Source organism: Nothoprocta perdicaria, unplaced genomic scaffold (assembly GCF_003342845.1).
Source record: "Nothoprocta perdicaria isolate Ctin4 unplaced genomic scaffold, notPer1 scaffold_15, whole genome shotgun sequence".
Lineage (NCBI taxonomy): Eukaryota > Metazoa > Chordata > Aves > Tinamiformes > Tinamidae > Nothoprocta > Nothoprocta perdicaria.
Window position 1 is genome coordinate 7,821,564 of NW_020454649.1, and position 23,939 is coordinate 7,845,502.

The window sequence follows — 23,939 nt, forward strand, 5'->3', positions numbered from 1 at the left end:
TCTGTTCAAAACAGGTGGCCAGAAACTGTAACTGCTGGACTGAGGGATGGCTGGTATGATACAGAAGGTGAAATAAATAAAGCATGATAAATAAGGGGTCGCCTGGAAATAAAAATAAATATCTAGCAGGTTATGCTGAAGGGAGCAGCAGAGCACAAAGGAGGCTTTGCTTGCTAGTGCCAGATCCATACAGGTGGGTGAGAAGTCCTCAGAGAGATGTATTTGATGTCATTTGTTGGGAAACTGCTGGGTAAAGTTTTAAATCCTTTAAAAAACTGTTAAAGATCATCTTTCTCTGGCTCTAACAGCAGAATCACAGTACTGAGCATAGTGAGGGATTAAATTGATAGAATATCTGGGACTCTTTGCAGTGTTTTGCTTGTTCTGGCACTTGGTATTACTTGCTGTCTATTCCCCACTCTTTTGGAGGATGGACTTTTAATGCGCTCCATCCTTGTAATAGCTCCCTTAGTCATAAGGACACTTACTACTAAAGCTTTTTCTCAAGCTCAGCCTGTGTCACAATTCCTAAGTTTTAGAAGATAATTTTAACAACTTTGGAAGCTCTCTTAAATTGCCTGTGGAAGTAAAGTTTTTTTTTTTTTTTTTTGTTTATTTTTTTTTTTTTTTCTGCCAGTACAGGTCCTTTGCAGTAAAAGGGATCACATTTTCCATCTCCATCGTTTCCTATCTTGTTTCATCACGAATCATGCTCCATTAGAGTCCTAATGTTTCTATCAATAAATGATGGATTTGCCAATGGTGATTTAAGTTTAAAATTACTTGCAAAAACTTAATGAAGCCTGCAAATCATGAATTAGACTTCAAAGAAATTGTCTCTGACAGTTAAAAACTGTAAGGCCAAAGTAATTTTAAGGGTGGTATTACTTCCCAGTGTAATTTATGTATCAGGTCAAAACAGGTAGCTCTGTGGGAATTGATGTTATTTTTTAAAGCAAATCACAGTTTGCCTTTTGCTGCATTAACTCTTTTCTTTTGGTGCATTGTGCATAAGCGACACACTCTTACAGGGAAAAATTTGGCTTACCTACACTTGGCTGTCATGAGTGAAGACCTGCTTTTAATCTAGTGTTCCTGGGCTTTGATGGAGTGGCAGGAAGCTCGTGGTACGACGACATGGGACACTTTTCTCACGTTCTTGGACTTGCAGCCTCCTTACTAACCCCCTGCTTGGAGGCTGCCTGCCATTACATTTGTAGAGGACACCTCAAGTGCTCGGCGTGGCTGGCAGCTGTCCCCTCTGAAGGCCATGGCACTGTGCAGGACAGGTCGCCTGTCCTATAGGGCCTTGCCAGTGCCATGAGGAAGAGGCTCCCCTATCTCAGAAGGATGTGTGAGCAATATGCTGGCACTTAGGGCATATTCGTTTGCTTAATTAGATTTGTAAGGCAGAAACAGAGCGCCCCATCCTAAATTCAGAATTTCTAAGGCAATCCTGAGCAGGGTGAATATCTGGCATGAATAAAATAACCCAAAGAGCCACATTATCCTGCTTTTTCTCCTTTCTTTCTCTTCTCCTAAATGCAAGAAGATAGAAGGAGACAGATGTCACAGATTTTAGCTGTTTTGCACCAAAAAAAGGTAAAAGCTTGTAATGCTTTAATACCAGTGCCTGTAGACTTTATTTAGATTTGGCAAAATTCTATGTGCTGTGTGGCAACAGAGTGGGTGTCACAGTGTTTCTGAATGCTGTCAGTCTCCTAAATGGTGGTGGGAGCCTCTACTTTCCAGGTTTGCAGTAAAAAGGTTTCTAATAGAGCTCAGAGCAAGCAGGAGTATGATATGCATTGCTCAGATGTGCCATGAACACTTTCTCTATTAATTTTTGCTGAAAGAACCCTGCATACCTTCTTCTGGGAGGACTGAGAGATTGCTTCACTAGGTGAAATACTCAGATTGTCTCTAACTGCAGAACATCAGTCAGTGTTCCCTTCATTAAACTAATCACAGGTAGGTTGTAATCTTTGCCAAACTCTTGAGCCTTGATTCAAAGACATTATTGATTGCACCTCATTCTTCTGTAAGTTCTTCCAAAGATTATTTGTTTCACAGTTACACTCGTGCCTGGTTTCTGTCTTGCATTTGTCTAGTTTCTAACTTCTAACCATTAGCTTCTCATTATGTGTTCTTCTGGTAGATTAAAGTGCTCTCTACTGCAGAGATTTGCTTCTCCGTGTAGGTGCCAAAAGACAGTAATCAGGCTGTGTTTTACCTCTGCCACTTGTTTCCGTTTGTACAAGAACAGTGTCTGCCAGTTGAAGTGAAACTTGTGTCTCCCCATGTTAGTTATTTTTTTGTAGGGCTTCTCAAAACTGCAAATTTCCAACATATTCCTGAAACTGTATGTGCCAGTTCTGGAGTGCAGCCATAACGCACCTTGTGTTGAACCCACCCCTGACCCTCTGGTGCAGTAAGTGGCCCTCAGAGCATGGTCCCTTCCATTTATTTAACCCTTCACACTGATTTTCTCCTTTCCAGAATATGGTTTGTAGTCTCACAGAATGACCTCTCTTCTTGGGTCCTAACTGTCTGCAGTGTATTGGGCTGAGTAAACCAAGCAGGCTGGATGATCTCTATAGGTTATTTAATGCTCAGCAAGTTTGCATTAGCTACAAAATTTCATTAGCAGTGATTTTTATACTTCCTTCCTTGGTAATGAGGAAAATATTGAATAACATTGGGTCAGGAAGCCACTAAAACCTCCAGTGTATAGATCTTTTATTTTTAATGATGTTCTGTATCTGTAAATTTACTTTTCAAAATTGATTCAATGTGGCTGCAGTGATTTTCCTTTTTTCTTCTGCCTCCGTAAACCTTAAACCTGACAGTAAATTTCAGTGAGATTTGAGCTACTTAGAGGTGCCAAGAGCAATAAGGTCAGATAAGTTTTGTGAAAATGCTCAAAGGTGAGAGACGCAAATGACTAGAGCATGGCAGAAAGGCCTTAGTGTGAACTCAACCATTATTAGTAGACACTAGAAAATCCAAGGGGTATGAGAGACACAAGACACTTCCTGACTCTTAGGGCTTGCAGGGATTTTAGAGGAGAAGGAACCAAGAGGTATCATCAGTCCAGGTTTCAAGAGTCCTCAGCCCGTACCACGGGCTTGCATTCACCAAGGTATTTGTGCTCCCATTGAGTGGCTGGTGGCTTCAGCCAATTTGCACACGTCTATACGCAGCTTGGGACGCTTCCTACACATTCCTACCAAGATGAGATTATTTTAGTCTGCTCTCAGAGACAAATCAGAGATGCTTGAGGTCTGTCCAGAGTAATCTTTACAAATGTGGCAAGCACCTGTAAGTGACTGGCAGTGAGTTATGTCAAGGTGAAGTAGTCCAGTGGAGGTGCGCCCTTTCAGGAGCCTGATTAAGATGCAGTTTGTGCTTCAGGCTCGTTTAAAGTGATTGCCATCTGATGGAGAGGGTGGAGTGGCTGGCAGTGGTTTAACTGAGGCTGGATCATTGTGGACAGCTTGCTGTATGCTTTCTGGGGTGACCTTGTTCTCCTGTTGCAAGGGAGGCAGGCAAAGAGGCACCAGCTCTGCAAATGTCCTTGCTTCCTCCTAGATGGTGGCTCCTCTGCCTTTGCAATGGGGCTGTTTAATAAGGCTGGGGCAGCTATTGATGAGGACCGTATTTTTTTGTATTACGCTGATTTCAGGCTCTAAAGTCTGGTCGGAAATGTTATTCTGAGCATTAAAATTCAATAACGAAAGAAGTATTTTTTAAATATGTCAACGTCCAGCATCATTTTAGCCAGCGTGTTTCTTCTTTCTGTGTAGCAGGTGTTTGTTGTAGGAGGGTCATCACAACTCTCCCCTCATCTTCCTCCTCTGTGAAAACAAGCTGCAGATGCCATGCTGCAAAGAGCCTTTGAAACCCTGTGGCCAGGCCAGTCACTGGTTTTGGTAGCAGAGCACCCCAACTATGTGTCACCTCTGACGGGGCAATGCAGTCAGTGATGGAGCTGCCTCATCCCCTGGCCTGTCCACATGGCAGCAGCTGCTGCAGCCAGGCTGCTGTGGCCACACTTGGTCTCCAGTGTCCATGAGGGCAGCCAAACCAGCGGGCAGATTGCCGCCAGCTCTGCCAGCTGGTGTGTGTCCATATGCAGCACACACAGAGGTCCTGATGTGTTCACCTCCTTCCCTCTGCGCAGCAGCAGCACTCATTTTCCTGTGTTTAGTGTGTGAGGGAAGAAGTCAGTCCCCTTCCCCGCTCAGCCTGTGTGACCACCCATGAGGTGTGCAGCTTCTGCTGCCTTCTTTAGAGAGTGCTGGGAACTTGTGCTTTGCATCATACAAGTGCAACCACTGTTTGTGTGTTTTCTGTTATTACGGAAAGCAATCTCCTTATTCTTTTGCAGTGACTGAGTCCCAAATCAGTTCCTTCCAAGGTAAAAATCGACTTTCAGGGAAGCATAGTGAAGTGCTGTGATTATTCCCCTCATTAAAACAAGGGAGGCATTTAATAAGAAGTTACTCTGGTTGCTTTCTGGCTTCTACTAGCATCTGAAGACATTCAACAGACCATTTTGAAATCTCTCCACTGTTGGTGATTAAAAAGAAAAGAAAAGTAATTCTAGCTGCTGGAGGAGGCCAGACCTCCACGACATTGGAGCTGTCATCTTGCAGAGGCAACGGCTTGCAGGCTCACATTACACCCTAGGAGAAACATGTTTAAGACATCAATGTACTGCACCACTCATCCCGAGGTGCTAGAAACATGAGCAGTGACCTTAGTCTCAGTGGAGCCAGGCAGATTTGCACCAGCACAAGGGATTTGGCCCTTGAGCTGGCCTGACCTCGTGATTTGGGGAAATGTGCACCCAGACTTGACTGAGTGCACCTTTCAGGAGGAAAATGTTTGCATGGAGACAATGATTACCTGCTTGGGTGTTCAGCTAAGCTATAGAGATCCTCTCCCAGGCAGCTGTTGAGATTGGCCCTGCTCAGCGTGCACGGCGTAGCCCCACGGGCCAGCTGGCTCTCCAGGGGTGCCCTCCCCACCTCTGCCACGCGCGTTGCCTCTCACTCTTGGGCTGCAGTGTGCAAGTGGCCCCTCTGACTCATCTGCAGGCAGGCTGCAGCTGGCTGGAGGCACCATGGTTTGGGCACTAGGCCAGTAGTTCCATCCCCTCCAAGGACAATGCTAATGCTCCCCTTTGAACGTTATTCAAAATGAGTGGATATCAGACAAAACATATCTTAAAAATAATAAGGCAAGCAGTGGACATATCTCGCTTTCCTCCAAGGATTTAACATTTCCAGAATGTAGGAAGACCCAGTTTCTTCCTAACTCCTTCCCCAGGATCTCCCTGTGAGTCTGGCTGTCCAGACAGGTTTCTCCAGAAAGAGGGGCACATCTTAACCCTTCAGTGGGCTCGTCAGCACTTTTTTTCAGTTGATTTTTAGTTCCAGTACAGAGGAAGATGACTTATCAGCAGACCTTATTTTCCCTTGTTTTAAGGACTCAGGATAAGTCTCCCACTCAGTACATTAATTAACCGGCCCTCTCTCCCACTTGCTGTTTATTTTCCTGTATATTTTGTTGTGGTTGTTCCTAGACTGGATGTGACAATATTATGCCACCAAGAGGTGGCAATTTAAGTGCCTGTGATGATTAGCTACGGGGAGCTTTCATGGACAAGTACTGTATTTTAGCTTACATATTTCCCATCAAAGGCATGAGTTTAAGAAAAAAAATATCTTAAGTTACTTGGTTTTGAAGTTAGTCCACATTTACATGGACTGTGGGACTGGCTCATTTGTTAGGAGTGGAGGAGTGGAGGGTTTGCCTTTCCCACCCCCACCCCTCGCCTGGAATGACAATTGTTTTGCTTGGAAAGCCCTTTCATTCACCTTTAAACAAAGTAAATGAGTACCATAAATGATTAAAACGAAGGATAATCCCATGGGATGGCTTTGTGGGCAAGTGGCCAAGTCCTTCCTCTCTGAGCACGAACTCCCTTTTCCAGCTCACAGCACCTGCAAAGGGAACCTGTGGCCATTGTTAGCACTCTGTCTAAAGCCTGTTCACTCACTGGTCTTCAGTTCCTACACTGAAGGAGCTTGTCTCCTCCTGGCTTTACTTTGCCTCTGCATGTCCTGCATGTCCTGAAGCCTTTGTGTCACTTAATTGGATCTAAAGCTCTATTGACATGTGCATCCCTTGTTGTGTGGGTTTTTTGTTTGGTTGGTTTTGTTTTCAGAATTTTTTTATTTGGTCTGCCTAGATGGAGATAACAGGTTGTTAGCACTTGGAACGAACGGAAGCCACCTTTCATGTCTCCTGGCAAACAAAGGCTCAACAGCATGTATCATGTTAATTAGTATCCATCCCAATATGCTTATCTGAGGTTATACCAGCGGCCGTTGAGGACAAATGAAAGTGATTATCTCTCACAAATGCTGAATGCAGATAGCCTGGAATTAGCCTCGACATAAGCGCAGGTTTTGAGAGAACGAGCTTTTCTGCTGTCCTGTGGGATTCCCGTATTGGTCCCGGTACAGCAATAGCAAAAAGAGAGAACTGAAATTAAGACTAAATAGGCCCAGAAGCAGAGCTCACAGCAGTCTCCACATCCTGGCATAGGTGAGATCCTGTAGACACTAGAGATGAAGGAAAAAATGGTTATTTACTTTGAGGGATTTTGAGTCAAGCACTGGCAGTAGCGGTTAGGAGCTGGGACCACACCTGGGAAAGCCAACTGGAGCAAGGAGGTAGTGTGGGCAGGAAACAGGGCTTCAGAAGATCAGATTCAGGGATCAGAAGATCCATGGGACACCAAGTTGATACAGCAAGACACCACAGAACTACTGGGGAAAGCAGCCTGTGGGATATATAACCTGGGAAAGGGGTATGCAAGTTTGCTTATACCAAAAGATCCCTAAGAAGGAATCACCACAAGACAGATCTTTAGTGCTGTGCTAATAAACCAATGCATTTCTCATGGAAGCAGGCGCTTTTTTTGTGTTCACACACTTGAAATGCCTCCCACATGCTGACAGACTTTTGTCAGTCAAAATGGAAAACACCCGGGAATGGATTTAACATCCAAGTAATTGATTTGCTGTTTTAACCCTTTGTCTATGGATTAGATTTCCCTGCCTGCTTTTACTCAGTCCCATGTTTGCTGAAGCTTTAGAAACCAGAAGCTGCAAGCCAAGATTTAATGTTCAAAATTTATATTCCTAGGTTCAGTAAAAAGAAACACTTTCTCTTTTTTGTTGCTGTTTGGGGTTTCGGGGTCTAGGACTAGATGTAGGATGCTCACATCCTCTTAGGCAAGCAGTCAGCTGTGCTGTTGGATTAACTCTGTATTCATGCCAAGAATGTGCAGAGCAGCATCTCAACATTATGAGGCCTTATCTCTGAACTAGTTATGAGACTTTTTCTTTAAACAAGCTTGGGGAACCTGCACAAGTTATTCAGCTGTTGCTGTGCAGAATGTCTCAGATCACTGCAGTTTCTCTCAGCAGTATCCCTCCTGCCACCAGTGACGTAAACAGTGACTTTATATGGAGCAGTGAGCAAATGCGACTCACTTGGACTTTCAGGGACTCATTTGGAACAAAATAGGGTGAGGTTTGCTGAAAATAATTGTATTTGCTCTTGAACGAAAATATTCAAGTTGTGTGTAACTCGGTGACCACATGCTTGTGAACCTCTGAGTAATGGTGCATGTGGCTTTCCAAGTACTATGGAAAAGCAGGGAAATTGCAAAGCAGACCTGCACTGTGGGCAGCTGGGAGCATTTTCTACAACACCTGCTTGCTTTACAGCTTCCAGATGCTGGCTCCACTCCCCTGTGCAGAGCATGTGAGCACTATTTAAAAAAGAAATCCTGCTGGTGCTGGGATTCCCTGGTGTTTTATCGGAAGGAAGATGTTCCCTTCAGGAGCATCTGAGTGCCTGGCTGGCTTTGCTGCAGTCTCAGCTGCCTGCCAGGTGGGTGCCTGGCTTAGAGCAGAAGCAGGTCTGCTCTGCTAGAGATGTCAGGGACAACAGAAAGGGCTTCTATAAATACATCAGCAGCAAGAGGAAGACTAGGGAAAATGTTAGTCCACTGCTGAATGGAGAGGGTGCCTTGGTGATGGAGGATGGAAAGAAGTTACTCTTCTTCCAGAGTTACTAAATGCCTTCTTTGCTTCTGTCTTTACTGCTAAGGCTAGTTCTCATGTACTGCAGGGTCGAGGTGTAAGAGAGAGAACCAGGAGAGAGGAAGACTTTCCACTGGTTGCGGAGGATTGAGTAAGGGATTCTTTAGTAAACTGAACACCCATACATCTGTGGGCCTGGATGGGATGCACCCAAGAGTGCTGAGGGAACTGGCGGGGGGTTGTTGCTCAGCCACTCTCCATCTTCTTTGAGAGGTCCTGGAGAGCAGGGGAGGTGTCGGAGGACTGGAAGAGAGCCAACATCACTCCAGTCTTCAAAAAGGACAAGAGGGAGGACCAGGAAAGCTGCAGGCCAGTCAGCCTTACCTCCATCCTTGCAAAGGTGATGGAGCAACTCATCCTAGAGACCATCTCTAGACATGTCAAGGAAAAGAAGATGATCAAGAGTAGTGAGCATTGATTCACTAAGGGGAAGTCATCTTTGATGAATCTGATAGTCTTCTGCGATGGGCTGGATGGATGATGGAAAAAGCCGTGGATGTTGTCTACCTTGTCTTCAGCAAGGCTTTCAACAGAGTTTCCCAAAACATCCTCAAAGGAAAGCTCCAGAATTGTGGACAGTGAGGTGGATCGAGAACTGGATGGATGGCAGAGATCAGATGGCAGTGATAAATGGGCCAAGTCTAGTTGGAGGCCTGTGGCCAGTGTTGTCCCCCTGGTACCGGACCCACTACTGTTCAACTTGGTCATCAATGACTTGGGCAAGTGCACCCTGAGGAGGTTTGGGCCGCTAACCAAACTGGATGGAGTGGATGACACTCCAGAGGGCTGTGCTGCCATTCAGAGGGACCTGGACAGGTTGGAGAGTAGGGCAGAGAGGAACCTCATGAGGTTCAACAAGGTCCTGCATCTGGGGAGAAATAATCCCAGGCACCAGTACAGATGAGCGGTTGACCTGCTGGAGAGCAGCTCCACAGAGAGGGCTTTGGGAGTCCTGGCTGACACCAAGTTAACCATGAGGCAGCAGTGCCCTCGTGGCCAAGAAGGCCAATGGGATCCTGGCTGCATCAGGAGGAATGTTGCCAGCAGGTCAAGGGCGGACCATTCCTCCCTTGAGGAGGAGGAATGATCGCTTTTGAAGGATCATTCTTTACCTGGCCTTTGCCTGGCCAGTTGCCTCTTAACAGGCAAACAAGAGCAAAACTAATGCAGTGTCTCTGTATTGTTTATTCCAGAACTTTACATTTGTAGAGGAGTGGCCTAAAGAAGATTTCAGTTGTGAAGAGAGAGCATACTGAGCTCAGCTGTGCTCCTAGGGAGCCTTGGGGATTGGGAATACAAAGCAAGCCGTACCTTTTGGTACAATCAATCTCATCTCTCCTAGCAGGCAAGAGGGCAGTCACAAATGACCTTATAGATTAGGCACTTTCTGTTTACCTTCAATTTCCCACTGCCTGCTATTTGTAGAGAACGATTCGCCAGACATTCAATTAAAAGTTTTGCTCAGTGGGGAACTATTGGATAGTCTGTCACTTCTACAACTTCTTCTCTCCATGGAGAGATAGACAGGTAGGTGAAGCAGCTGACATAAAGGTCAGGAATACTTACCTAGCTCTCCTGAAATGCTGCTGAGTGGTTTTGTCCAGTGTGGCAAGGTGGTGACTGTCAACTCTTGGCCCTTTGAAGGCTGCTGTGCCTACAGCTGTCAGCCAGCTGTGATTCTCCTTGCCAGCACCTTCCATGAGAAGAGAGAAGGAGACAAAGCTGGCAGTCAACCTGCCCTACGTGGACATTGCTGCAGCTGAAGGGTCTGCCACAAGGGAATGCAGATAAGGAGCTACTTGCTAATCTGGCCTGATTTTACACAGAGACAGACATTTTAGGGGTGTTGTGTCACTGTGGATCCAGATGAGCACAGGATGGACGCCTGCCCCTTTTCAAGTTCTGACAGGCTCTTTCTGGCCACTTTCCTTTGAGTGCTGCTGCAGATGCTCACCAGGCCTGTGGCCTCTCCTGCAGCTTCTGTCTCGAGGCCAAATATGGAGTTCTTGCATTGCCTAACATGTGCTATGTGTGACTTGCCATGGAGCTGATGGTGGCTTTTAGAAAGCAACAGGACAATGAAATATTTAAGAGGTAAATTAGGGCCTGATGGAAGGTAGTGATAAAATTTATTTGCAGTGATTTCAGCGAAAACAGGACCTGGCCTTAGATAAAGTGCTAGTCATGTTCTCTTAGCAGTGACTTTCCAACTAAGCAACAGGACCTCTTCACCTTATTTATTCCAGCAGAAGCAGCACTGAAATCTGATGATGTCTATAAACATGAATATGGCTCCCATTTAGCTGAAGCCATAAGGCATCAGAATTCACACAGACCTGGTGCCAGGGAGAAATTTATTTCTCTGATCTGTTGTGTGATGAAACCAAGGAGAAAGGGCTTTTTTTCTGTCTTTTTTGGGTCTGGACTGATAGAAAATTCTATTGACCAACCTTCCAGAAACTCTTTCTTTCAAGGAAATCTATGGTTTATGAGGAAAAATAAGCATCTCATTTTGACTAACAGTTTGCCTGCTGAGAGTTTTTATTATGCTTCATTGTGGTCCCTCACGAGATAGTTGTGCTTTATGAACAACATGGCTTGTGTATGGGGGAACAGAGCAGATTCATCAGCAGAACATTTAATATAGTACTTGCAGTCCCTGGGTTGTGATAGACATTTTGCCTGGCTGGGGACTGGGAGCACAGGGACAAACAGGTTGCCAGATTGGTGGATGCTGGGTGGAAGCATTTTTCAGCAGCCTTGATGAATCACTGTGTTACAGCTTTTCATTTTCAGAAAGATCTTTTCTGAAAAATGAAAGGGAAGGTAGAAAATGAGACAGTTGGGGGTGTTTTCATTTAAATCAAAGATAAAATTCAATTAGAATAAAGATGCGTTTAAAAAACCACACCATTATAAAAGTATTTTGAGGAAGAAACCAAATCTAGATTAGCAGCAGAATGGCCCAGAGGAGCATTTGCCAGGTCTGCTGCATGCGCAGGTGTTGTGTTTTACTTGCTCCTCTCTCATCAAAGCCAGAAGGATTCATATGTCGAGAGCTTCAAGCAGCACTTCAATTAAGGAGAAAAGCTCCTGTATGACCTTGCAGGCAGGCCATTAAAGCAGAGGCTAATGTGCTTGGACTGCATGGAGATCTCCGTACAACTGAGAGAAGCAGGTTGGTTTTACATCTCCTGTGTGCTTGGAGAAGTGCAAGACTTCTTCTGTCTCAAGCCTGATTAATTAATGAATGCAATGCGTTAATTTAAAGGACCCTACATAGCTGGCTAGAAATAGAGGAGTTAAAGCTAGTGTAGGATTTTATGATGTTATCTGAGATGCTGATGGCAGGAGAGCACAGCCATAGCCACAGCTATAATAAAGGAAAACTCTGTGAAACACTACATTTACAATCTATCAAAAAAACTGTATATGCGTGTGTGTGTGTGTGTGTGTGTATATAAGGATACATATGTAATTATACACATTTATGTGTGCATGTATAAAACTGAGATTTTCAGATAGCTCTATTAGCTGATGGTCATGAAATAAAAAGAAATCAAATGTTTGGTTTCATGCTCTGTGTATGTCTGGCTCTTTCCATCTTCCAACCAGTCAGTAGAGCTAAGACAGAGATAAGGAAACAAGAGCCACACATATGCACAGTGTGGAAGTGTAAAGCCTCTTCTAAGTGAGATTCAAGCAGGCACTTTATTTAAAAAAAAAACACACAATGGGTCAGACAATGTGCAGGAGCTGGTGTTGAGAGCCTGACTTTCTGACGTGGTGGTGAGGGGACATACCTTACTGCATGAGAGAAGGTCACCAGGCCAGGTGAGCCCTGGTAAAAGGGACTGCTGCGCTGAGCCACAGCATTGAACAGTCTGCAGAGCAAAACTTGACTCATGCAAGGCAACCGTTGCCTTTTGTATCCTCCTAATGCAGCAGAATAACTCACGGTGTCATTTGACCTCCCCCTTGTCCCTGATGCGTGAGAGTACCAAGGGCAGGCTGATGTGTTTAGCCCTTTTTCTTTTCTCTTTCCCCTCGCCACCCCTGCCCCGACTTTTCTGAGGTGTGATAAACTAATATTCCCAATAGAACTGTTTCATCTTCAAGGCAACAGGTCTGGGAACCAGATCTCTCTCTCTACTTGGTCATCAATTATGCTTGTCTTCTTCACTGCTGTTTTTCTAAGAATTACCTCTTCAGCAATTCATTTGCCTCACTATCTCTGCAACACACTGACTAAATCGCAGTGTCTCTAAGCCTGGCTGCACCACGCTGCCTTTCTGTTCGTATTGTAGTTTTGCTCTAGAAGGCAGCTGGCTGAGGGAAGCCACAGGGAACTGAGGCCAAGGCAAAGTTGAAACCCTGCTCTGTAATGCTGAAGCAAATGCTAGGAATCTGTCCCCAAGCCTATGCATTTATCACTTATTGACAGTGATTTTCTTACCTTACCCCAAACGTAATGGCAGGTCTCAGCTTTGCTTTTTCTCCTCAAATTACTTTACCAGTTAAGTGTGTATAATCTCTGTGTAAAAGCAAAAGCAGCTTACATGGTAATTGCAGGTGGGCTTGCGGCGCCCGCTGTTTAAGACAACCAGGCAGTGCAAAACACTTGCAAGGCAGTCGAGGCATGTGTGGTCTGCAGATCAGAGCACTAGTATTGAGAACCCCTGGTGCAGGCGAATGTGTGGGCATGTCTGAGCAGAGCAACTCAGTGCTCTTCATTTGTAACAGGAAAATTGAGTTAAGCTGCGAATATTCATTTATTATTTTCCATTTTGTTGTTTGCTTGAGTCCATAGAAATGTGCAAGTGTAGTTAGATTGGGAGATTGCATGTGACCTGTTGAGGACTAACTGGTTCCATAATAGCTTGCATGACCAGCTGAGAGACTGTTGGCTACAAAGCACCAGCTTCAGTTGCATGTACCTCTATAACACAGAACTTTGTAGTCTTATAAAACCAATGGAAATGCATTTACGTAAGAACAGCCCCCTTTAGCAGTTAAGTCCTTGCATCCTCTCTGTGCACAATCTTGCATAGTTCTCTCTCTGCTGCTTCAGCCCTGCTTGTCCTGTCCGTCCCACTGTCAGGAGTGGGGTGCCCTGGCCGATATAAGGAGCAGGACTCAGAACATCGATATGATGTGAATACTGCTGTTGACCCCACAGAAGCTCAGCTTGTTCATAATAGAAAGCTATGAAGCTAAAAGGAAGTGTCATGGCTAAATTAATATTTTCAGTTATAGGTCTCATTTGCAAAAATGAATGATTAAACTGAATTCAGTATTTGGTATACAAGTGCCTACCAAATGGTCAAAGCGTTTTTCTTGCAGTCTGTGGAGGAAAACATGGATACTAACTTATAATGGTAGCTCCTCATTCCCAGCATCCTGCAGATAACAGGTGACACAGATAACAGCTCTAATGGAGAATGTGCAGTTAACTTTTTATTCATTCCTGTATAGGATTTTTTGTCCATTGCCCCTATTCCTAATACTTTGACTCTAAAATGTGGCACTCGGCAAACTTTGGTTGGTTATTTGCAATGCAGTTTCTCCTGTTGTTGATTCCAGATTGACAAGTATGCTCAGCGGGACCTGAAGAAAGGGCTTCATTTGTATGGGACAGATGGAAATATTGGCCTAACTAATGCATGGAGCATCATTCAAACAGATGTAAGTCTGAATTTCTTTTTTCTCTTTAACCATGAGCTCTGTAACAGTATATTCTGCGGGGAATCTAATTAATCCCCCATATCCCAAATCAACCTTCTCCTCCTGCCCAATCAGCACATTAGCATGTAAAGCATCGGCTTTTTGTCACAGACAGCAATTTTGTTTCTTGTTGTTTGGCTTCTCCTTTGCTGAGGATGATTTCTATTCAGTACTTACATTATGTCGACTCCTGAACATCCATTAATTCTGTGTCTTGTTGAAAATGCAGGACATGGTCAGAGAGGAAAAAAGCGGCTACCTTCCCTTTACAGTCAAAGGGAACAGGACAGCTTACCCTGAAATGAATAGCAATAGTGTAATAACAGGGAGCCACTTCAAACCCTTTTCACTTCTGTCTCTTTTTGTGGTCATTGCTGGTTTGCAACCTTCAACTGTCAGCACGTTTTTCCCAGCAGAGGTCTGTTGTCCTCCATCACAGATGGGCTGGGAATGCTTTGTGCTTGTTTTGTCACCACCACAATGTCCTTTGGATTCTCTGATAATGCTCTGCTAGCATTTGCCTCAAGGACAGGCTACACTGATCTCGACAGCTGGCTTCCTCCTTTGGTCCTCAGCTGGCTCGCTGAGGAAACGCCATCCGTCGCAGTCCAACTCTGTTATTTTCATCCTTCTCCTTTTATATTCAGATCAATCATTTCTCCGAGGTGTAGGCTTTCTAGTTTGATTTCCTCTGCTTTTTGAATGAGGAGAGGTGTAGAGTCCCTTCTAATTTACTTACCTAGCTACTTACCCATTACTGCCCTGGCCTCATTCAGAAATCTTGTGTAGCTTTCTTGAGAATCTCCTCTAGAGGAATCAGCATCGTGTGGTCTTGCAGAGCTCTTGTCTCTGTTGTCTAAAATCGGCCAAAGAAGATACCTACCCAAATGCTTCTAAGTCTTTGTGAACTTTCCAGGCTAAGGAATGGGTTACCTACCACATTTTGGTATGAGAAACCTACTTATCTAACCTTTCCTTCCTCTACTGCCACTTAGGCAGAAATCCTGAATTATTCAACTTTCTGCTTGGTAGCACTGGAGCTTCGCAGCTGCTCTGCTATACAATACAGGTAGGCGGGATGCTAAGGAAGGCTCTAGGAAATGAAAAATTCAGGATCACTAGCAGAATCCAGGCTGGACAAGACTTGCCAAGCCCCTGGTGCATCTCCGGAGCTGTGTGAGCTATCTGTACCGAGACTGGCAGTGACAGCACTGTGCGCAAGGGACTTAAGTGGCTCAGGTCCTGCAGAAGTGCTAAGGTCTCCATTTCTGTGCTGGCACTAGAGTGCATGGATGGTGCCTGCTGTTACTTTTAAAAGGTCACGGCATTTAGCAGTCCTTTTTTAAAAATATTTTCTCAATACTATGATCAAGCATGAGAAGTTATTATTAATTGCTTATAAGAGAAATGTATTCAGAGGTTCTAGCCAGAGAAAAGTAGATGAAATCTTAGTATCACTACTTGTTTAAAAAAAAATTATACTTCCCCAAAACCAATTAACTTTGCTTAGTCAAAATATAATAGAATTTCTGTTGTTAAGATGTTTGCAGTAAATATTAACTAGGCTTCAGTAACATCCCAAGAAGTACTAAAAATGTATGTCAAAGATAGCAGGGAAAGCATCATTTGGTGGATTTATGGAAGGTAAAACTCATGCTTCTGCTTCTCCTCCTGGGAAACAGGTGTCTGTGGAAGCAAGTCTAGTTCACCTATCAATATTTTTTCCAAGAAGTTCTCCAATTGACCTGGTTCAGAAACAATGAACAAGAATATTAGAATTCTGGAATTTACTTTTAGTGGGAAATTTAAAACTTCTGCCTACCCAGGAAAAGATAAAATAGTGATGTGATTATAGCCTATAACAAGATGGCAAACAGGAAAAAGGTTTTTGAAAGTAGAGAGCTCTGTAATTTTTGGAAAGGAAGTGTAGTGTGATCCAAACACTAGAAATTTAAGATACACATGTGGGATGGTGAGATGCAGAAGGATGGCAGCTTCTTTCACCCCTGGCAAGATAATGTTTGTCTAAAGGAAATGCTCTTGTTCAGCCACAAGTTTGATCTTGAGGCAGGACTTGATGTTCTGTGGCTTGTGTGGTATTACACATGATGCTGGACTATCGTAGCGGTTGCCTTGGCCTTCAGACTTACTACAATTTGAATGTTTTAAAAACTTAAGGTGAAACTAAATTTAGCTAGTTCTCAGGACCACTAAAGATAACTGGGAAGAGTCACCATACAAGTCACATCAAATTGTTCCTTCTTTCTAGCATAATAACTCTGAAATTACCATGCACTGGCAGTGCTTCAGTGTTAAGGTCCGTGTAGTCCCAGCACTGGGCACTGAGGGGACCAGCAAGGAGCTCCCACAGATCCATTTCTGCTGCTCTGCCTATTTGGTTTTCACACGTATCTCTCAAAACTATTCAGCACTAGCATATTGCAATGGTGCAGTGAAAGCAATCCCAGCATGGTTAATTATGTAAAGCACTTTGCAGATGAATAGCACTATGTAAATGCCAAGTATTAATTTTTTGTGTTCAATAATAATTGTTATCCCTTACATCCCTAAACGGTGTAGTGTATTCACTAATAGGGGGATTAGGAGTATACAGGGGACTTCCAGAAAGGAAAGTTTCCGCCCAGCTGTTTTCAGCCTGGCTCCTAGGAGATTATGGGCAAAAGAGCCCCCCACCATTAGAGCTAACCACGTTGGCATATAGGCAAATGTCTTGGTATCGACATATATATATATATATATATATATCTTATGAATATATATATATATATTTTCTTTTTTAATGGAGCCAGTAGACATCAGTCACTGGTTGAGCAATGAGCCACATCTACACATGGATGGAAAAGAGCAGCCAAGGTCGGGGAAGACAAAGCAAAACATGACAGTGGCAGCAATGTTAATGAGTCCTCCTCCTCCCTTATCCCCTCTGTATTTGCACTGCTTTTCTTTGCACAAACGTCACTCGGCTTGAGCAGAAGGATGGCACTGTGATTAAAGTATGAGGCACAGACACCAGGGAGCTAAGCCCTGGCACAGGTCTCTGTTCTTCCTGCCAAAGACCAGCCCCATCCTGGGTTTAGTAAATAGGCCAATGTACGGCAACTACCAGGAAAAGAGCTTTGATTTTTATAGAGGGGTGGTCAGAATGGGGGAGGCAACAAAACAATAACAAAAAAAAACACATTTTTTTTTAGCAACAGAAGCACATTTAGCAAGTGGCATTTGGCTTGTGTGTGACTGCTTGATCACAAATTTCAGAGACGTTTAAAGTGGCAGTATGGATACTGTCCCCTCTCTTGGGGAGGCTTACTTCTTTCAGCCTTGTACCTCAAGAAAGGGGAACATCACCCTACAGTTCATCCCTGGGAACACAGAATCAGCCAGTCTATCAGCCCTGGCTTTAGAGAGGAAGTTTTAGTTCATGACTGATATTTTCAGACCCCAAATAATGGAGCTGCACCATGGGTTCATCTGCACACATGCACCATGTTACGGGAAAAGCATTAGACTTCTCTGATCTCTAGGCCTCTAGGTCAGGAATCTATTTCAAACTGGAATATCCTACTTTATTTTTTAATACCTTCAATTTACCAAACTCACTGCCTTTCTCAAGGGAGTTTCAAACCTTAAAAGGAACAGACACACAAGCAGGTGCCTTTGCACATTGTGAGTGAGGGCTACAAAAGCATACAAAGTAATTTTAAACCTGACTAAAATTCTAAGACCTCAGGCTGTAAGTGGCACCTGAGCAGCATTTCACTCCGTAACAACCAGGCTCAGTTAGTCACAGGTGGAAACTACTAGGAAATGAGAAATGGGCATTAATTTTTAAAATGCTGCTTCATCATTACCATTGGGATCCTTTTAACTAATCGGTCAGTAATTTGAGAGGGCTGTAGAAAAAGCATTAGCTTTTCTAAAATGAGCAGATTCGGCTCCCTTTCACTGCTCTTTAATGCCTTTCATGTCTACTTAGGCCACTGTAACTGAGAGCAACTTGATCCAATCTTCCCCCATGCGGTCATTGATTTGATCTTAGATTAAAGTACACTTTTGGATTACTTCAGCAGTAATCCAAACCATCCATTAAATGTATGATTTTTCAATTAAAACTATCTTATTCACTACTTTTCACAGTGATGGAGGAAAAAGACATACACAGGGCACCATAACCCTAAGTCTCCCCCGCAGTTTTGATAAGAGAAAAAACACTAACTGCTAAAAACTTGACACAGGGATTCAGTATCCAGGGAGGGGAGGAGGAATGTTAATTTTTATTCGTAAGTGCTATCCCAGCCTTGCTGACTTTTTTCCCCAAGAATTTGGCAAAGAAACTATGATCCACTTATTATTTAATACTAGTTCTTTAATACTAGAGTAGCCAGGAAAATACAGACTGTTTTAAATCTTCTTTTGCATGCCAGCACTGCAGTAAGATAAAAACATTTTATTTAGCATGAATTTCCAGCACTTGCTACCCCAGGCCAGAGCAGCAATTGCTTGGTGACACAAAACTAAAGTTACCTGGGAGCAGCATTGCATTTGTGAGTACAGCCCAGAGCCCTCCACGCCATGCGATGCCGCCTGGCTGGAAAGTGCTCCTCAACCCATGTCCTCTGGCTGCATCCTGGTGCTGAGCAGCCCTGAATTATCCAGAACTCGCAGGAGCCAACTCGGCGCCCCCCGAACTCCTCGGCAAGCCTTCTGGTATCAATAGGTGGCAGCCACTGATGCCTCCTTAGCAAAGGAGCAGAGAAGTGTGTTTTGATGTTTCAGGAGCAAGAGCCTCTCACACAAAACAAGTGAGGCAAACAGGAGAGCTTCTTAAGCATTCCTAGAAATGTGCAGCAGCTTAGATACATACTGTTTTAACGTTTTGTGGCTTTTTTGAGCAGCATTTCCCCAACTTTCATCAGTGCCCCCAGAACTACTGTCCAACAGTCACGTTATTGCACAAGCACTGGCATGCCTTCTTACCACACATGCTTTCGCTCCTGCAAGCCCTAGGATGAGGTGCTGTGTGGTCTCCAAGTCAAGGCATCTTCAAGGTATTGTTGTTCAAAAGATAATATCAGACATCTTCTGAAACTATCCCCTTTCAGCGAGTGGGAATTTCAATAAAATAAAGGTACTATTAGCCTGTAATTGTTTCTGAAAACATCTCATTGTTGCCCACTGAAAATAGGGACAGAATTAAGCAATCAGGCAGTCTTATCTAATATAATTGCTAGGTAGTGAAATAAGCAATAACAGGACCCCAGATGTGACCCAGGCAGTGCATGTGGCTGTAGCTTACCTTGCCTTACCTCATCAGCAACCGCTTTCTGCTGATCAGGCAGCTTTGTAGAAAAACATAAGGTCTGAAGTAATAACTGTCTCCAACCAGCTGTTCATTGTGGATATTTTCTTCCATGTGATCTGTGCTTTTTCCATCCTCCAAGTACAGGATGGTCTCCCAGCTATCATTACTCAGAAACACTGTAAATTTAAAAAAAAAAAAAAATGTTTCTCTCAAGTCTCACAAGGAAGGTCTCTTGGCTTTGGCTTCCCCTTTTTCCTTAATGTCTTTCCTTCTTCTTCCAGTAGTCCCTCATCTCTCTGAAGGATCTGTTTCTGGTTGTCTTTTTCTTCATATGCACAGATATGCTTAGCAGATGATCCCAATCAGCCCTCACATTCACTCTTCTCAATTTGGGCCTCCAGGCTGAAGTCCCCGAATTTACTGAGCCCTCAAGCTTTCTCTTTTTGGCTCTCAGCTAGACCCCTTTGCTGATTATATGGTGGGTCAGTACTTCTATTGAGGATCAGTACTCCTAGAGATGCTGTCTGCTTGATCTGGTTTTCACTAGATGCTGAATATCATTGCTCGTTGTCTTTTTCTCCACCTGCTCTCCTGCATTCTCATTTCTGTTGCCTTTCCTCATGTCCCAGATTCTCCCTGTCCATGTTTCATGCTTTTCCACACTTCTTAGCCCTAACTCCTATCACTCGCTCTGCCTTGCTAGCCAGTAGCAGTACCCAAATCGCAGCATTTGGTCCTCTGTACTTCTACAAATCACTGAGAAGCCATGTGGATAGGCAGTGTGTGGTCAAGATGAGACTAAATTAGCCCATTTCAGGTTGTCTTTGCAACTGCATCCCCTCCTAGTTCCATTGCTGGGCCTGTTGGAAACTTTCTCCTTACAGTCTCTGGAGTCCCTGTCCTAGAGCACTTCCTAGCTAGTTCTTGCTGCTCATGTTCTACTGCAGCAGCTGTCTGCAACACTCTTAGTGATCTCTTAATAATCAAGGCCTTATTTTGTCTTCATCCTCCATAGCCTGTCGGACGTCCTTGACACTCAACCATGCAATAGCATGGAGGGAAAAGGGCTGGTCTCAACCCGCGCAAGTTGTGTCACTCATGCCTGGTCTGAACATCACTCATATGTCTCAGCCCTTGATGTGCTGCCCTCTACATCAGTGGTGAACAGCATTTCCAAGGCTTGCTATTTCCAGCCTGCCCATCAGTTCTTACTCTTATCAAAAGATAAGTCTTCTGTCTCTGATCAATTAGTAATGGTAGTCTGCAAGACTTTCTTGTTAAAATTTCTAGATAAACCCTCTCTCCTCAGATGATTGTCCCCTATGGTTCCCATGTGGTTTGGCACCTGCTACTCATGAAATCCCTATTCTGCATGCAGAACCATAAGGAAACTTAAGAAAGTTACAAACATTTTTTTCCTTGAAATTTTGATGTAAATGTTGCCCGTAGACTCAAACACTCGCAAGCTATGGATTGATTTCTGCCACAGACCAAATGAGAGGATTGTGAGCAGACCCTCACGGGGATATACGCTGCTCCAGGAAAGGCTTCTGACTTACGCATGGGAGAAGAAAAACACTGTGCTGTGAGCACTGGAACATCTCTATCTGCCTACACTCAGTGAGCGTTTGCAGCAGCAGAGATGAGCTGTGAGGCAGTGTGTGACACCTCTGCCCTCTATTGGCCTTGACTGTCTGGCTGATCTTCTCCAGTGAGTGCTCTGAGACCTGAGTACTCAGCTCTCCATGCAAATAACCCCCCAAAATACTATATTTAGGAATCTTCCTTAGGCCTGTATGTAAACATCAGGATCTGAAGCAGGCCCTACTCCTGGAAGTGGTTATGAACTCTGCACGGTTATGAGTCTTTCCATACAATGCAAGCATTCTGTATGTGGATGTGAAAAATACTGCACATGCCTATGTAACATCAGGCTTAAAAAATAAGACCTTGGCAAGTCATTCTGGGGCTAAATAGGCACCGCTGGTCCAGATCTCAAAAAGCGTGAGGTCCTGCCACGCTACAGAGCAGCTCTGCAGCCTGATGTTGGTAACTCCGTGTAGGCTGGGTTTTTTTATTCACTGGTGCTTCTGAATACCTCCAAGTTCCATACTTTCTGAGTTAGGAGTAACGGATGGTGCATATAACTTCATGCTGTTAAATCTTAGCTAATGTTGTCTCACAGGAATGGCCTAGGATGATAATTTAACCAGTTGCCCAAGAAGAAAGATGCATATAACAATACAGGGAATGGCTCTGTGAGCATCTCCCAGGCTTTTTATCCTGCTACCTAAATGCAAATCTAATTAAACACTATCACAGCAGTTTACATTGTTTCACTGGGTGCATACACTTAAAGCACCACTATTTAAGAGCACCAAATGATGACATTAAGGACCTTTCCAAAGAGTGGAGGGAATAATTTTTTCCTGAATAACTTAAGAGTTAGATTGTCTCCTCTCACCCCAACTTCTGGCTGGTGTTTCAGCCCCTGCAGTGTGCTGCTGCTACAAATAGGTGCCTTCGCTTCTTCATTCTCTCAGCATTAGCTATTGTACAAGGCTATAGTAAAAAAAAAGACATATTCTACAAGAGGTAAAGTGGGTGGGGAGAAAGGTCTGTTTGCATTAAGCTAAGATACTGGATTCCCTTAAAATCTCACATCCCAGCTGGTGTAATGAGAACACAACAAATAGCATCCACCAGGAGGCACAGAAGATTCTTCCACTCCCTCTGAATGAACAGAAATCAGTGTCCACCAATACTTAGAGTGTTGCTTGGTTCTTCTTTTTCCAGTTCAGATGCTGTGGAGTCTCCAACTATACTGACTGGTTCGAAGTGTACAACACAACCCGGGTGCCAGACTCCTGCTGCTTGGAGTTCAGCGAGAACTGTGGGCTCCACTCCCCGGGCACTTGGTGGAAGGCGGTGAGTAGCTCCAGCAGCAGCTGAGCAATCTGCTTGCAACACCAGCAAAGCACAGCTAGTCAGCCACAGGTGTCACCCACAAGTGACAGGGCTATACAGATGTGTTGTGTTGTAGGCTGTGTCATCATTAATCAGACAGTTTTGGTAGGCTTGTGCTGAGCCATGATTTCCAACTTTGGAGCTGATTTCTGCACTGTTGTTCTACATTGCAGACAAATACTTTGAAACGTTCTTCTGGAGCACAGTCTAGCTAGGGAATGACAGAGCTGTCCTATTTATGTGCTACCTGCTGTGGCAGGTAGGGCTAAAGGAGCCCTGCATCACTATCCATTAACAGCAGCTTAGGGTGACAGCTCAGGCAGTCACTAGCCTTCAGGGCTGTGTTAGCCCGTGGTGCCCTGGGAACCCCATCTCGAGGACTTTGGCTGCACAGTACAAGAGAGGGTTTGTCCCACTGAACTCCCTGAGCAACCCCGATTCAAGCCTAGCATTTCTTTGGAATGACTCTCTGTACTTCCCTGTAATCAGATTCAAAACTCGATAGGGTAATTTCCTCACCGTGGTCTCAGCAGGATCATTCCAGAGCAGATAGTCAGAGTCTCTGTTCCTCTCTGAAATAAGCTCAGCAATTCTTTGTGCTAATTACAGGTACTGTAATTACCCAGGAGAGAAGTGGGGGCAAGGCCAGCTCGTGAAGTGGAATTAATGGTGTTTTGCTGATTCTTGTGGTTTGTGGAGGAAGACACTCTGTGAGCTTTCTCGGCCACTTTCTAATGAGATTTCATATGCATGGACTGGTGTTCGCAGCGGCTGAGCTCCAACCAAGCCTCCCTCTTTTGTATCTCTAGAGTAGCCCCAAATTGTTAAGCTGTTAATTCAAGCGCTGAAGAATTTTTGGTTTTTATTTTAACCTGGGTTCCCAGATGATCAGTGCAGGTTAACTAGGCTAAAACTAGATCTTCTGGGGAGGGCCTTAGTGACTTTTTATTTAGGAATACTTAAAAAAGCATTACTGTGAACAGCTCTCACTAGTACCTTTGGGGTGGTACATTACATAGAGATAGCAATTGTTTTTTTTTTTTCCTGAAGCATGGAAAAAATGAAAAAAAAATAAAGATCCACTTTGAAATTCTGAAGTGTTCCTAGTTGGCTCTTAGAGGACAAAGACACCCAAACCCATTGCTTGCTTATTTTTAAATACTGGGCCAGGAGGGGCACTTTTTTCTGTCACTACAATTAATATTGCATGGCCAAGGGCTAGCCCAGATTGAAATGATGATTCAGGCTACCTTGCAACCTAATGACCTGTCTCTTTTTGGTCTTTGTATTCTTAGGGAATTAGAGCTTTGTGTTTACAGATAATAAACACTCCTCTCCTCCCCCCTGCTTTTTTTTCCCCAGCCTTGCTATGAAACAGTGAAAATATGGCTCCAAGAGAACTTACTAGCAGTGGGAATCTTTGGATTGTGCACAGCTCTGGTGCAGGTACACTCTAATATTGATTTCAATTCCTAAGTGATGGCAGCTAAATGAGCAATAGTAGATCCAGACATTCTCTGTCTAAGCCTGTTCTGATAATTTCAAGTTTTGCTTGAAAAAAATCTCAGAGATTTAACAAAACTTATTTTCATTCTTTTAAAACACTGTGCACAGAGTTCACAACTAGTAGTACTGTGCAAACCTTCTCTTTTATCACATGCTGTGGAGAGTATGCACTTTATCAAGGAGTATCTAAGGATCATCTTACTTCTATTTATCCATATTGTATTTTTCCATTTGCA

The 23,939-nt window shown here is 44.0% G+C and overlaps 1 protein-coding gene across 1 annotated transcript in view; it reads left to right on the forward strand.

The window, feature by feature from the left end:
* TSPAN4 (tetraspanin 4) overlaps positions 1-23,939 on the forward strand; it is a 129,925-nt gene that overhangs the window by 99,593 nt on the left and 6,393 nt on the right. The window contains exons 4-6 of the mRNA XM_026034668.1: positions 13,770-13,871; positions 22,027-22,158; positions 23,560-23,643. Of these exons, the coding sequence (XP_025890453.1) occupies positions 13,770-13,871; positions 22,027-22,158; positions 23,560-23,643 (318 nt within the window). The remainder of the gene's footprint in view (positions 1-13,769; positions 13,872-22,026; positions 22,159-23,559; positions 23,644-23,939) is intronic.